The 16,147-nt window shown below is 38.9% G+C and overlaps 1 protein-coding gene across 2 annotated transcripts in view; it reads right to left on the bottom strand.

Annotated features, from left to right (window-relative positions):
• Positions 1 to 16,147, bottom strand: part of POLR2B (RNA polymerase II subunit B) — a 45,939-nt gene that overhangs the window by 27,528 nt on the left and 2,264 nt on the right. The window contains exons 2-6 of one of the 2 annotated variants that reach the window (XM_025887038.2): positions 11,742 to 11,814; positions 7,181 to 7,331; positions 4,375 to 4,487; positions 4,034 to 4,253; positions 3,510 to 3,668 (exon numbers count right to left, since the gene is read on the bottom strand). In XM_025887038.2, the coding sequence (XP_025742823.1) occupies positions 3,510 to 3,668; positions 4,034 to 4,253; positions 4,375 to 4,487; positions 7,181 to 7,331; positions 11,742 to 11,814 (716 nt within the window). The remainder of the gene's footprint in view (positions 1 to 3,509; positions 3,669 to 4,033; positions 4,254 to 4,374; positions 4,488 to 7,180; positions 7,332 to 11,741; positions 11,815 to 16,147) is intronic. The other variant, XM_073891738.1, reaches the window with a different exon arrangement.

Below are 16,147 nucleotides of genomic sequence, written 5' to 3'. Positions count from 1 at the left end.
ACACACACACACACACACACACACACACACACACACACACACACACACAAAACAAGCCACACAAACTCTCTGGAAGACAGACATGAGGGGTTAAAAAATATATATATATATGGACAAATATGGGAAAAAAGCTAAGCAACGAATGAAAAAAAGCTAAGCAACGAATGAAAAACAAATACAAACTCAGAGCTGGTCAGTAAGATATCTCTCGTTTGAATAATATTTCAAAATTAACAAACAGCCTCTTTCACACAAGTTTATTTTTTCCAATTTCTCTTTAATTATACACACATATTTAATTGTACACACATAAATAAGTTACTAACCTAGACTTTCATACAAACTTGTTTGTATGAAAAGCTTCTCCGTTTTAATTATACTTCTATAATATTAAGCTCTATCTTCTCTTGGCCTCATAACCCTACATTATCATAGTCCCTCTAATAACAACTTCTGTCATCTCTCTCCTCCTATTCAGGCCTCGGTCCCTAGACACCTTATTCCATCTTACGGGTTCTCAGTTAACCACTCTTCATAAATGATATCCAAACCTTCATCTTGTTCTTTTTCCTGTACCCTCTGCCCTCATTAACTCCAAATGCCATTTGGTTGTTTCTATTTAGAGGTCCATTATTCCAGTCTATTATTTGTTTCATCATAGATCTTTTTCAGAATAAGCAAAACATAAGAAAATAATGCACACAACATGTACTCCCACAAAATCTCGTCTAAAAAATGAACTCACTACATTCTAAAAATCAATTCTTAGAAGTTTTCTATTTTATCCAGAACTTGAGAACAGAAGCCACAGAATCTTAATTGATTCATATATCAAACTTACCCCTAAATCCAGATTTTTTTAAGATTTGATTTTTAAATAATCTCTACACCCAACGTGGGACTCAAACCTACAACCCTGAGATCAAGAGTTGTAGGCTAAGGCGCCTGGGTAGCTCAGTTGGTTAAGCGACTGCCTTCGGCTCAGGTCATGATCCTGGAGTCCCGGGATCGAGTCCCACATCAGGCTCCCTGCTCAGCCGAGAGTCTGCTTCTCCCTCTGACCCTCTTCCTCTCGTGCTCTCTGTCTCTCATTCTCTTTCTCAAATAAAATCTTTAAAAAAAAAAAAGAGTTGTATGCTCTACCGACTGAACCAGTCAGGTGCACCAGATGATTTTCCTTTCTCTGCCTCTAATTCATTCATTTTGCCCATAGCTGCCACGATAATTTAATATACTGTTTTCATTTCTTTGCGCTCATGATCTAGGCCAATGCTTCTCAACAAAGAATGTACATCAATAACACCTGAGATCTTTTCCAAACACTTGTAATTGGGCCCCATTCTACCTCTATTTACAAGTAAAAACCATTTTAATTCTTTAAAACACCTATTCTAGGGCGCCTGGGTGGCTCGGTTGGTTGGGCGACTGCCTTTGGCTCAGGTCATGGTCCTGGAGTTCCGGGATCAAGTCCCGCATCGGGCTCCCTGCTCAGCGGGGAGTCTGCTTCTCCCTCTGACCCTCCCCCCTCTCATGTGCTCTCTCTCATTCTCTCTCTCAAATAAAATAAATAAAATCTTTAAAAAAAATAAAACACCTATTCTACATATGTGTTTAACTTCAAGTAGTTAAAATGCTCTAATCTTCAAGTTTTTCATTTTTATAAGACTTAAAAAGGTGGTATTAGGCTCTACAAAACTGTTTGCAAGGCACAAGAGTAGAAACCTAAATGTCCATCAAAAGGGAAAAGGTTAAATAAATTATGCTACATCTACATATGGAATATAACAGCTCCAAAATAATGATCAAGTGCTCATCTAAACATGTTTTTAAAGGATACCAGCAAAGTTCAAACTGTGTATCACATGCTCCCATTTGTATTTTTTGCATTAAGATTATTTCTGGGGGCACCTGGGTGGCTCAGTCGTTAAGCGTCTGCCTTCGGCTCAGGTCATGATCCTAGGGTCCTGGGATCGAGCCCCGCATGGGGCTCCCTGCTCAGCAGGAAGCCTGCTTCTCCCTCTCCCACTCCCCCTGCTTGTGTTCCCTCTCTCGCTGTGTCTTACTCTGTCAAATAAATAAAATCTTTTAAAAAAAAAAAAAAGATTATTTCTGAACTGATTCATGAGAAATTATCTAAAGCAGCTGCCTCTGGGGAAAGGAAGGGCCAAAGGAAGACTACTTTTGATAGTATACTCTTTTTTTCTACTTTTGAACTATTTTAATGTGCATGTATGACTTATTCAAAACAAAATAAAAACCGTACCTGAAATTAAATAGAGGCAATTACAACTACTTTAGAAGATAGTTGTAAACATAAAATCAAGCAATCTGAGTAACAAAACTGGCACACAGCAAATATTCAAGAAAGGCGACCCTATTTTTTTTTTATAAAGATTTTATTTATTGGGGCACCTGGGTGGCTCAGTTGGTTAAGCGTCTCCCTTCTGTTCAGGTCATGATCCCAAGGTTCTGGGATCGAGCCCCATGTCCAGCTCCCTGCTCAGTGGGGAGCCTGCTTCTCTCTCTCCCTCTGCAGCTCCCCCTGCTTGTGCTCTCCCTGTCAAATAAATAAAACCTTTAAAAAAAAAAAAGACTTCATTTATTTATCTATTTGAGAGAGAGAGCATGCTACAGTAGTGTGGGGAGGGGCAGTGGGAGAGGGGAAGGAAATCAGTAGACTCCGCATTGAGCACAGAGACCACAATGAGCAGGGAGCCCAACACGGGGCTCAATCTCACAACCCTGAGATCATGACCTGAGCCAAAATCAAGAGTAGGACGCTCAACCAAATGAGCCATCCCGGCACCCCAAGGCCACGTATTATTATTACAAGTAACATACCTATGGTAGGCAGCTTCTAAGATGGTGCTCAAGGACTCCCACCTACTATTATTATTACCTTGTGCAATTCCCTCTCCTTGAGAATGGGATGAACATACCGGCTTACATTTAACAAAGAGAATATGGTAAAAATGATAGGACGTTGCTCTAAGATTAAGTTATAAAAGACTGTGATTTCCATCTTGCTTGTTCTCTCAATGGCTCTTATCAATTACTCTCCCTGATGAAGCAAGCTGCCATGTTGTCAGCAGCTACATGGAGGAGAACCACATGGCCAAGAACTGAGGGTTCCAGCAAACAGCAAAGAACTGAGTCTCTCAGTTCAACAGCCCACAGAGAACTGAATCCTGCAGACAACCACGTGAAATGAGCCTAAAGATGAATGCAGGTCATGCAAACACCTTGACTGCAGCCTTGTAAGAGATGCTCAGCCAGAGGACCCAATGAAACCGCACCCCCATTCTGGATTCACAGAAACTGTGAGATGATAAATGTTGCTACTGGAGTAATTTGCTACTAGCAATAATTAAATAATACAACACCTACGTATAACACTGACAATATACTCCAGAAAAACGTTTTTGACTAAGAATGCAGTCTGATAAATTTATATAAGACTAAACAAAAAGAAATAAATCCAAACAATATTATCATATTCCAGTCCATACCTGTCCCCCTCTTGCCAGCATGCTAACCCAAATAGTACTGGTGGGTCGTGAAGAATTCTCCAGACATGATCTACACTCTCCCGTGTAGGCATATTTAGAATCCTTTTTGGCAAACACATAGACTGTGTTTGTTGCCATTTTCTCTTGAGCAATCAGAACCTATATGGACAACAAAAAAAGTTATGCCATAAAACCCACAGGTCTTTGAAGTAGAAAGAAGAGTAAAATCTGCATCTTAATTTAATCTGATCACATGGGCTCACTCAAACATCAATTCTTGAACTTTACAAACTCCATTTTACATAAACGCTTCACACAAACACATAAGCTCAAACACCACCAAACTTCTAATGTTTATCATATATAGCTAAATAAAATTCTGGTTTACATAAGTTTAGCTGTCACCCCCTAAATAATTCAATTACCACTTCCAGGTTATTCTGTATCCAAATTTACTTAATTTGAACTTTCATAACTTAAATCTTAATTACAATATTGTAATTTTCTTTAAATAATCCTTATACCTTTTCTGATCCATTAATAATGAAATATCCACCAGGATCCAAGGGGCATTCATTTAATTCACAAAGATCACGATCTGTTAAGCCATTCAACAGGCAATAAGTTGAACGCAACATAATTGGAATTTTTCCTATAAAAGTTTTCTGATGCTGAGTTTGAAGTTGTTCTTCACCTTCCTTAATGACTGTTTTTGTTATATCAACATAAAGTGGAGCAGAATACCTTTAGAAACAAAAGTAAGATCATTAATAATAGTAACGTATTTGCTAAACTCTCAACTGAACTGGTCAAAATTACATTTTCTGAACTGTATTTCAATATCAATTGTTGGAAAAATTCTTACGTGAGATTTCTTAATCTAGCCTCATTTGGCATCATTGGTGAAGGAGCACCATCTCTTTCCCAATGGGTAGGTTTGGAGAGGTAAATTTGTTCAAACTTCAGCAAATATCTTGGCTAAAAGGAAACCAAAAAACATGAAAAGGGTAACTTTTTTCCATAAAAGTTTTAATAATTCCATTTTAATCAACATTAACGTTTTGACTAGAAGCAGCTCGAGAAACTGCTGAAATTAATCCACTTTACTAATACAGGGACTCTCCAAAGCCAATATCCATATTCCATAGATGTCAAGTTGAATATTTAATTGCTTTCTTAAGGCAAAAGACAAAACAGTCTTAAAACACCCCAAGTAAAAAAAGACTATGCACATATCTCATATGCTGTGTCAAACAGTTAAAGGATTTATGTAAATAATCTATATAGTTTTATGTGCCCTCTCCTTGGTTAAGATAAGTAGAAAGTTACCAGAAAAGATAAATTCAGACAATTAGGACCATGCTCTAATTTATTCAACAGAACACCAAAGAAATTAACCTAGCTCTTCAATATACAAAAAAATCCTAATTAAAAAGGACTGAGAACTTCCAACTTCCAACCCTGACTATAGCTCAGCTCACTCCAAAAATAAATAAATAAATAAGTTTTCAATTAATATCTATTCGCTCCCCAAAACAAGATCCATGAGAACTTTCCAGAAATAAATGGATAGTAGGTTTCTCTCTAAACCAAATCTCAAAAAAGGGACAATGGGACTAAACAGACCACTAACCGTAATTAACACCCAAGATACCCAAACTGGAGTAGATAAATAGCAGAAAGAACTGGTGGTGATAATGAACCAAAGGGAAGCCATCCCTCTACTCCTTATTTCTACCATCATCCTAGTCTAGAACACTATTATCTTAAGCCTAGGCTATTCAAAGGTTTTTATCTGTCTCCAGCCTCTTCCCACTCCCAACTAAAAACCATTTCTAAAGTAACCCTCCTAAAATAATGCTTTATGCACATTCTTTGACAATCTTTCAACAATTCCTAATGACATCCACAGCCTGTGACAATTTCATTCTATCTTAACTTCCACTAACACCTATCAAAAACAGATCAAGCCAAAAATCATATACTGACTATTGTGGTCATTCCATCCCCAAGCCAAATAATACCAAGTATTTTCTTGCTGAACCCCCTAAGTATCTTTTCTCTACTAGAACAAGTCCTACCCTGCCCTTCATGGTCAGCTTAAGTCTCCCCCCATCTTTTCCACCAAGTTCTTTTCTTTTTTTAAAGATTTTATTTATTTGACAGAGACACAGCCAGAGAGAAAACACAAGCAGGGGGAGTGGGAGAGGGAGACGCAGGCTTCCTGTGGAGCAGGGAGCCTGATGCAGGGCTCGATCCCAGGACCCTGGGATCATGACCTGAGCCAAAGGCAGACGCTTAACGACTGAGCCACCCAGGCGCCCCTCCACCAAGTTCTGATACTACAGCTTCAGATCTCTTCCTCGATTGTACTTAATAGTAGTGGCACTTTGAGTCTGTTATATTATTATCTCTTTTGTTTTTTTTTTAAAGATTTTATTTATTCATTTGTGAGAGAGAAAGAAAGAGAACAAGCAGGGGGAGAGGCAGAGGGAGAGGGAGAAGCAGATTCCCTGCTGAGCAAGGAGCCCGATGCGGGACTCGATCCCAGGACTCTGGGATCATGACCTGAGCCGACCATCTGAGCCACCCAGGCGCCCTTATTATCTCTTTTGTTTTGCAAATACGAGGAAGAGAAAATGCCATTAAAAAAAAAAAAGCCCATTTTTCCAGCACAATGCCAGAAGAGCTGATTATTTTTGTTAAGAGCGAAAGTCTATGCAGCATCTCAAATCAGAATGAGAATAGATCAGCCCTTAGGAGATTAGCTACAGAAAAGGACTGAACTTACTAGAAATAAAAAAAAGGACTGAACTGGGGCTTTCCCTGACTCATTTTGTTTTTCAGTTTCTCCATCTCTCTTCTCAAAAACTAGGGACAGCTATTACTTTAAACTATATACTTCTTTACAATCACTCATGTAAAACCAGATTATAAAACTATACCCTTGCTATGATTTTAACAATGCTAAGAACATAGACATGTGTGAACAAAGACTGTAAGGAACTTAGAAAAACTAAAATAGCTGGTATGTTTGGGTGATTTTCTTTAATTATCTCTTATATTGTTATAATAATGTATTCCTTACAAAAGATAAGAAGGAGAAAAGTCCTTCAAATACATTTTCTTTCATGATTACTTATTGCGAAAGAAAAAAAGGGAGGCTTTCTGAAGCAATATGACTATTTGTGGCTTGCTTCTCCTACTAGTTCATCGTATTTCTAAGTTCCCTCTCTCCAACTACTAAAACCCTACTATCTGAATAAGGATTAGGGTTTTGGATTACTTGCAAAAATGCATCTCTTCATTAGTAAGAATAAATCAGAGGGGCGCCTGGGTGGCTCAGTTGGTTAAGCGACTGCCTTTGGCTGGGGTCATGATCCTGGAGTCCCGGATCGAGTCCCACATCAGGCTCCCTGCTCGGCGGGGAGTCTGCTTCTCTCTCTGACCCTCCCCCCCCTCATGCACACACACTCTCTCTCAAATAAAAAAATAAAATCTTTAAAAAAAATAAATAAATCAGGAACTGTAAGATAAAAGATGCTGTAAGTACCCTGCTAAAAACACCTACTTTTTTTTCTTTTACCTTTAGGCCAGGTGAGAAAAGGACTGACGTTTCAAATCAAAACTCTTCTTTCACATATGTTACTTTATTAGAATAACCATCTTACCGGTTCTTCAACTTCTCCGCTAGCATGCTGAGCTTCGGCTTGTAGGTCTATGGGTGGAGCATCTTCCACAATTCTTTGAACAGACATCTGAATAAACTCATCAAAAGAATCCAGCTGTTGTCTGACCAAGCCTTTCTCATCAAAATAGGAACTGGGAAAATATTGGAGTTTATAACCAGTTACAAGTCAGTGATTTTCTAGCATATTTCCTCATTTTCATTATAATTAAATCCAACAAATAATCAATTGTTAAATACCAACCACTATAAGCCCATCATTACAGAGATACTCTGAGTTATCCAAAAACAGGGTGAGACCAGGTTTCTTTGTAGAATTTGTTAAGTTTCAGGAAACAAGACTTATGGGTAAAATAATTAAAGCACAACAAAAAAACTATAAGGAAGCACTAATATAAATGTCCTTTATAAGTTTTATCCAACCTCTTTAAGTTTTATTTATTTATTTAAGTAATCTCTACAGCCCACATGGGGCTCAAACTCATGACCCCAAGATCAAGAGCTGCATACTCCTCTGACTGAGCCAGCCAGGCGCCCTTCATCCAACCCCTTTGAAACATTTCTTCAAACTAAAGAAAATGTGGATACTTGAGTGGCACAGTCAATTAAGTGTCTGACTCTTGGTTTCGGCTCGGGTTGTGATCTCAGCATGATGAGATTGAGCCCCAGGTGAGGGTCTGCAGTCAGCGAGGAGTCTGCTTAAAATTCTCTCTCCCGGGGCGCCTGGGTGGCTTAGTCATTAAGCGACTGCCTTCGGCTCAAGTCATGATCCCAGGGTCCTAGGATCGAGCCCCACATCGGGCTCCCTGCTCAGTGGGAAGCCTGCTTCTCCCTCTCCCACTCCCCCTGCTTGTGTTCCCTCTTTCGCTGTGTCTCTCTCTGTGAAATAAATAAAATCTTTAAAAAAAAAGAAATTCTCTCTCCCTCTGCCCCTCCCCACCATGCTTGCCGCACTCTCTAAAATAAATAAATCTTAAACTAAAGAAAACGTATAGTCAAAGATAAAAGAACTCTAATTTGAGTAACAGAGAAGATGATGATACCCATGACTAAAATATGGAAGGTATAAAAACTTCAATTTTAGGTTTAAGATTAGTTCTAATTTGTATATGTTAAAGGTGGGATGAGAGTAAGTCATTCAAGTGAAAATACTCATCAAATGATGATAAAAAATGAAGTATGGGTAAGAGATGGGAGTTACCAATAGATACAGAAATCATATAATGAAGCCCTAAAGAAGAATGAAGAATCTAAAAAAGAGACACACGGTTTACAAGGAACAGACTCTTGTTCACATGAGGGAAGGGAGAAGAATATATATTATAAAGGTACAAGAAGATGTAAGTACAAGAGCAATCTCACTCCTCACCACCATCCAGAAACAGTTGTATAGCTGGGCTTCAGTGAGACTGTAAGAGCTCTGAGATCTACCACAACCCTAAGGACTGGATTATCTCCTCAGTCCTCAGGAAATGTCCCATGAGCACACCCCCATGTCTCAATTCCTTCACCTTGTGACCCCTGCATCTTGTATCTATGACACTTTCTTAGCTTCTGCTCCCCAACTCCTTTACTCTCACATCAATTTTCTGAGGCAACATGCAAAGCCCAACTAATCACCAGTCTCCCATTTTGGCATCACCAGGTCACTTCACAGTTCACCAGCAGTTAACTGGCTGGCTTTGGGTCAAGATCTCACCCTGATTCAATCAATTGTGGACATCAATATTAGAAGTTAGGTCCTATGGCAGAGAACAGAGCACACAATCATCCTTGTATAAGGTACAGCCGGAAGAATGGATAGGGCAATTTCCTTCAGTAGAGACTGTGAGCTAACAGGAAAGAAATTTCTCACAACCATTTGAGTCCACCACTGATATGTAAGAAACACATGGAAAAAGGCACTGTCTGTAATTTAAGTAACAATGGTTTTTACAGACAATTAACAACGAAAAATCTTCAACAAAAAAAAATCTTCACAAAACTATGGATAAGTTTCATTCCCCCAGGAAGACTTCCCCAAATCATTAGAACACGGCTTCATTAGAATGCTATCCTTGGGGCGCCTGGTGGCTCAGTCAGTTAAGCATCCAACCCTTGATTTTAGCTCAAGTCATGATCTCAGTGTGTTGGGATGGAGTCCCATGTGGGGCTCCATGCTCAGCAAGGAGTCTGTTTCTCTCCTTCTCCCTCTGCCCTTCCCCCTGCTAACATGTGCAGGCACAAGCACGTGCTCTAATAAATAAATCTTTGGGGAAAAAAAGTTGTTCTTTACATACCTAAACTATATAAATATCTCATATTTATATCTATTTTGATTATTTTACCAGAAGTCATCTTACTGAAGTCCCTGATAATATTAAGTAACATCACAGTCACAATGCTTGGGAAAAAAAATCACTCTGATGTTAAAAAGTGAAAAAAAAAAACAAAGCATCATCTCACAATAGACAAAGCACCTATAGTCAATTAAAATATAAAAATCAAATATTTTGTTTTTCCAACCAGGGCCCGGCAGAATGGCTCCCGTGAAGGGTGGCGAGAAGAAGAAGGGTTGTTCTGCCATCAACGAGGTAGTGACGAGAGAATACACCAACATTCACAAACACATCCATGGAGTGGGTTTCAAGAAGTGTGCCCCTCAGGCACTCAAAGAGATCCGGAAATTTGCCATGAAGGAGATGGGAACTCCAGATGCGTGCACTGACACCAGGCTCAACAAAGCTGTCTGGGCCAAAGGAATAAGGAATGTTCCGTACTGTATCCATGTGCAGTTGTCCAGAAAACGTAATGAGGATGAAGATTCACCAAACAAGCTCTACACACTGGTTACCTATGTACCTGTCACCACTTTCAAAAATCTACAGTTAATGTGGATGAGAATTAATCACTGATTGTCAAATAAGGTATAAAACTGAAAAAAAAAATCAAATATTTTGTAATAAATGTTAAACAGGGTGACTATTCACAATAGTCTACCTTGAACAACCAATCACATATGTTGAAAACAGTTCTTTAAGATCAAAATATTCTTTCTCCCTGGATATTGTAGAATAAGGCATACCCACAGAATATCTACCTAGTTAATTTTTCCTGGTAAGATGCCCCTTGGTGTTTAATACTCAAAGATCATAGAAGATACAAATATCTTAATACGAAGTTTTTCCCCCCCCCAAGATTTTATTTATTTATTTGACAGAGAGAGACAGCAGAGAGAGGGAACACAAGCAGGGGAAGTGGGGGAGGGAGAAGCAGGCTTCCCGCGGAGCAGGGAGCCCGATGCGGGGCTCGATCCCAGGACTCTGGGATCATGACCTGAGCCAAAGGCAGACGCTTAACGACTGAGCCACCCAGGCACCCCTTAATACGAAGTTTTTATAGCCCATGTTTAGTAGTAAAAATATACATCTACATCTCAAAATCTCAATACATTTTTAATAAAACAAGGTTCAAGAAGGTTCAGTTATACTCCAAATATAACTGGTACAATGTTGGAAGCATATGTTCTTTGAAAAGGAAGAGACTGTCAACCAAGAGGACGTGCATCTTGGAGATGAAGGGGCTCAAAAAGACATCATTCCGTTACTATACAGACAGCAATTGTCAATTTGATAAGAGAGCAGAGTTGTAGCATTTTATATCCTAACACAGCAAGATGTTACTTCACTTAAAAAGTTACTTTCCTTACCTACATGTAAGGCTTCTGAGTTTTGTTACATTTTAATTACACTTAGAATTGGATGGGAATTTCGACTGAAATACAACCTAATGTAACTTTATCCATTTAAAATAATAAGAAAACCCAAAAATCAAATTAACACCAGTAATGGAAAAAAATGGGCATCATGTGCCTCCTGATAGACTGCAGAGAGAACATCACTGCTGCCAAAAGTAATCATTTGAATCTAATTATGAGGAAACATCAGAAAAACCCAAACTGAGGGGCACTCTAAAAAGCAACTGGCCTGTATTCTCCAAAAATGCCAAGGTCAAAAAAAAAAAAAAAGAGGAAAACTGAGGAACTGTTGTAAATTACAGGAGACAAAAAACTAAGTCATGAAAACTAAATGCAATATGTAATCCTAGGCTGGATCCAGGATGAGAAAAAAACGTACGTTGCTATGAACAACATTAGTGGGACAACTGGCAAAATTTGGGTAAGATCTGTAGATTAAATTATTGTATTAATATCAATTTTCTGATTTTGATGACTTATGATTATGTAAAAGAATATTCTTAGGTCTGCAACTTACTCTCAAATGTCTCAGGAAAAAAATATGCAGAGAAAGGGAAAAAAAGGGCAAAGAAAGTATGTAAGGTTAACATCTAGGGAACCTGAGTGAAATGTATATATGAATTCTTTGTGTAACTTTACTTAAGTCTGAAATACTTTAAAAGTTCAAGTTAAATATATAAATAGAGAAACCAGTTCTCATGTAGCATATTCATATAAACATCTAATTTTCAAGAACAGAATAAGCAAGAAATCCCTTTATAGGTTATTGTGCCTTTTAAGGCTTACTAAGTTTGATCTCAAAAGTTACCTGATTACAATCCAGCACGCTTCTTGCCACAAGTCTGGGGTGATTTCATCATCATCTTCATCATATTGCATGTCTGCAAAAACCAAAAATATTGTACCCGTGTGCAATAAAATGCTAGTAGCAAACATCTTGCTATGATTTGAAGTAGCAGAAACATATTTACTCTGTTAAATAAAAAGCAATCCTTTTACCCCACTTTTCTAAACTTTCACTTAATTGAATTATTACTAACATGTTACAATATACACAGGTACACATCTATGTATACAAAGGTCTACGTCACATAGGTATTCTCCCAATATACATTACAAAGGTTCAGTGTAAGTTGTGTGAATTTGTTAATATTCCATCTTCTGCAGAAAGTCCATGCAATTCTCATTAATAGCTAACTATGATAACTAGGAGCAAGCATGTAGTCCTCTTCAGAGACTGGAGTGAAAGATTAGGGTAAGGAAGTAAAGCCAGAGAAGGGTTCCAATAGCTGGGCAATACCTTAAGGTACAGTGGTTTATTACAGCAACATTTAATACAGGTAAAGGTATGACAGACTGTATTTTCCGAAGATGGCCACAACTATAGCTTCCATTTCACGTGCTCTTTTATAATGTCATCTTGATATGCCTACCATCAAGATACAGGGGTCTATTTTTCCTCCCCTTAAATCTGGGTGGGTCTCTGACACTGCCATAACAAAAACAAAGCAGCTGAAGCCATACTACATGACTTAAAAAGCTAGGTAAGAAAAGGCAATGCAATTCCACCTTGTTTACTGAAACGTGCTTCTGGAACTCTTGAGTGGCCATTAGTTAAGTCCTACTACTCTAAGGCTTGTATAGTACAAGGAAGCCCAAATCATATGGAGAGGACACTTATAGATGCTCCCGTCAATCCTGGTCCTTGAGTCCTGCTAGGCTAGGTGCCAGACGTCTGAGTAATAAACACTCTAGATCATCAAGGCCCCAGCTGTCTACACCCAAACTTTGAGTCTTTGCATTGAACCACTGACATCACGGAGCAAACAAGTCATTCCTACTATGCTCTATCCAAATTCCTAACCCACCGAATCCATGAACACATTAATTTTTAAGCAGCCAAATTTTAGGGTAGTTATGCAGCAATAGTAATCTGAACAATAGGGGATTTGAAAAATCAGAGTGCACTGGTCCTCTGCTATTGGTCTCATCATCTTATGTAAAAGAGAAGTGTGCTGTATTTTTGTTTTATATTCTAACTTATATAACCTGTAAAACTTAAGAGCTTTCAATCCAAAATTTAATACATGTTCAAAACAAATTATATAATAAACTCTGCTTGAACAAATTGGAATTACTGATTACTATACATGGGGGCGGGAAGAAAGACAAATGTATCTAAAATAGCTCAGAGATATCTAGCTTTGATGACAGATTAGAGGTTAATATCACAGCCACATAGAGAAGCAAGAAGGTGGGAAAAAGAGAGAAATGAGGAGGTTAGCTTTAGGTACACTTGTGAATCATTTATCCCTTTAAATACCTGCAGTAAACAACTGGATATAAATATAAAACTCAAATAAGGGGTCTAAATTACAAATAGCTGAGAATCATTAACAAGTGGTTGGTAGAATACAGAGAGCTTCCACAGAGAAGAAGACTGAAGGCAGGATATTAAGGAATACCTCTATTCGAGTCATGTGAAAAAAAATGAGTCCACAAAGGAGACTCATTTACTCATTCATCCATTCCCATACATCAAATATTTGTTGAATGTATTTACTATATCCCAGGCATTGGAGACACAACCTTCAATAAGATAAAAGATGGCTGTATCCTCAGGGAGATTATCACCTACTGGAGGGATACAAACAAGATGAAGTCAATTAAGAGGAAGAACAACGTGAACTGGCAGTCCTAACCAAGACCTGAGGAGGTTAGGGTAGACTTCCCAAAAGCTGAGCTGAGCAGAGACCTCATGTATGAATAAATAGGAGTAAACCAGGCAAAAGGAAAGGGTGAGGATGGGAGGGGTAGAGAAAGTAGTCTTCCAAAAAGAAAAAACAATTTGCACAAAAGACTCCAAAATGAAAGCTACTGAAGGAATGAAAGAAGGCTAATGTAGCTGAATCATGGAGTGTGAAGTTGGAGTGGTTAAAGAGACTGGTCTTTAACAATAGAGCTTTGAGGAACCACACTACGATTTTAACAAGGGTGTGGCTAGATCAGATTTTCATTTCTGAAAGATCACTATGGCCACAGTATAGACAGTGAATGGAAAGGAAAGAAACCTGGAGCACACAAACCAGTTGAGAATCTGGAGAAGTAATCTAGATAACAGATGGTCATGGCCTGAACTAAAAATTGTGGCAGAGGTGACAGACAACTGACCAGATTTGACATATTTAGGAGACAGAACCCTCAGGACTTGGTGGCTTATTAGATAATGGGGGCAGAAGAGAGGAATCAAGAATGATGCCCAGGCTTCTTGCTTCAACAACACAAGGGGGGATACCACTCACTGAGATGGAGAACACAGGACAAAGCAGATTAGGAAGGTGGATGAGTAAAGGAAAATAGCTCAGTCTGGGCAGTGACAAGTTTGAGTAGCTTAGAGTACATCCAAGTGAAGTTGTCCAGTGGCAGTTAGATATGTAAGACATCTGGACTGGAAATATAAATTCGAAGTCATCCACATACTAATGGTACCTGAAGCCATGGAGAAGAGACGGAATCCTCCAGAAATAATATGAATAAAAGAGAACGAGAAGAAATGTCAGACAGGTAAGAATTACGTGAGAGTTATGTGGCAGAAGGAAGGAGTGAGTTTCCAAGAGGAAGTAATCAACAATGTTGAATACCACAGGGTCTGGATAAGGTCTGAAAAATGTCCCTCTGATTTATCAATTGAGAAGTGACTAACATTCTTTTTTTTTTTTTTTTAAGATTTTACTTATTTATTTGAGAGAGAGAGCATGGGAGGAGAGAGGGTCAGAGGGAGAAGCAGACTCCCTGCTGAGCTGGGAGCCTGATGTGGGACTCAATCGTGGGACTCTGGGATCATGACGTGGGCTGAAAGCAGTCACCTAATCAACTGAGCCACCCAGGCGCCCGAAGTGACTGACATTCTTATTAAGAGCTGTTTTACCTTTCGTCCAGAACCACATCTTCCAGTAATTCGCCCAATGACCAACACAAACAGAACGAGGAGAGGTACTCGCTATATGTTCTCTAGGCCTTTTAGAAAACTTGGAGTTGTTCCTTTAGCCTCATGAGAATCTATAAGAAAGGTGATACTGTGGACATCAAGGGAATGGGCACTGTTCAAAAAGGAACGCCCCACAAATGTTACCATGGCAAAACTCGAAGAGTCTACAATGTTACTCAGCATGCTGTTGGCATTGTTGTAAACAAACAAGGGCAAGATTCTTGCCAAGAGAATTAATGTACGCATTGAGCACATTAAACACTCAAAGAGCCGAGATAGCTTCCTGAAGTGTGTGAAGGAAAATGATCAGAAAAAGAAGGAAGCCAAAGAGAAAGGTACTCGGGTTCAAATGAAGCACCAGCATGCCCTACCCAGAGAAGCATACTTAGTGAGAACCAATGGAAAGGAGCCTGAACTGCTGGAACCCATTCCCTATGAATTCATTGCATGATAAATGTAAAGAAAATAAAAGACCTCAAGACTGTTTAAAAAAAAAAAAAGAGCTGTTTTAATGTAGTGGCTAAAACACAATTAGATTATAATAGGTTGAGGAGAAACTGGAAAATAGGAATTGGAAACAACAAAGAGCCTTTTTTTTTTTTTTAAGAAGCCTAGCTGTGAATAAAAGGAGAAAGGCTAAATACTGGAAGAAAAAGTAAAGTTTAACAACAACAAAGGGTTTAACTTGTTTTTTTGAGGACAAGAGATCTAGTATTTCCAATAGAAAAAGAAGCCTGGTGAAGAGGAGTGTCTGAAAAACTGATGAGGGCATATCTAATAAAGCTATCAAAATGGGGCACCTGGGTGGCTCAGTTAAGCACATGCCTTCAGCTCAGGTCATGATCTTGGGGTCCTGGATCGAGCCCCATGTTTGGCTCCCCGCTCAGCGGGGAGTGTACTTCTCCCCCCCAACTCATGCTTGTACTCTCTCAAATAAATAAAATCTTTAAAAAAAAAAAAAAAAGGGGTGCCTCAGTGGCTCAGTTGGTTAAGCATCTATGTTCGACTCAGGTCATGATCCCAGGATCCTGGGATCGACCCCCAAGTAGGGCTCCCTACTCCGTGGAGAGCCTGCTTCTCCCTCTCCTCCCTACTCATGCTCTCTGTCGCTATTTCTGTCTCTGCCTCTCAAATACATAAATAAAATCTCAAAAAAAAAAAAAGGGCGCCTGGGTGGCTCAGTTGGTTAAGCAACTGCCTTTGGCTCAGGTCATGATCCTGGAGTC

The sequence above is a fragment of the Callorhinus ursinus genome, unplaced genomic scaffold (assembly GCF_003265705.2).
Source record: "Callorhinus ursinus isolate GAN/ISIS: 27379988/994484 unplaced genomic scaffold, GSC_fseal_2.0 scaffold4, whole genome shotgun sequence".
Lineage (NCBI taxonomy): Eukaryota > Metazoa > Chordata > Mammalia > Carnivora > Otariidae > Callorhinus > Callorhinus ursinus.
This window is presented reverse-complemented; position numbering and strand designations above follow the sequence as displayed.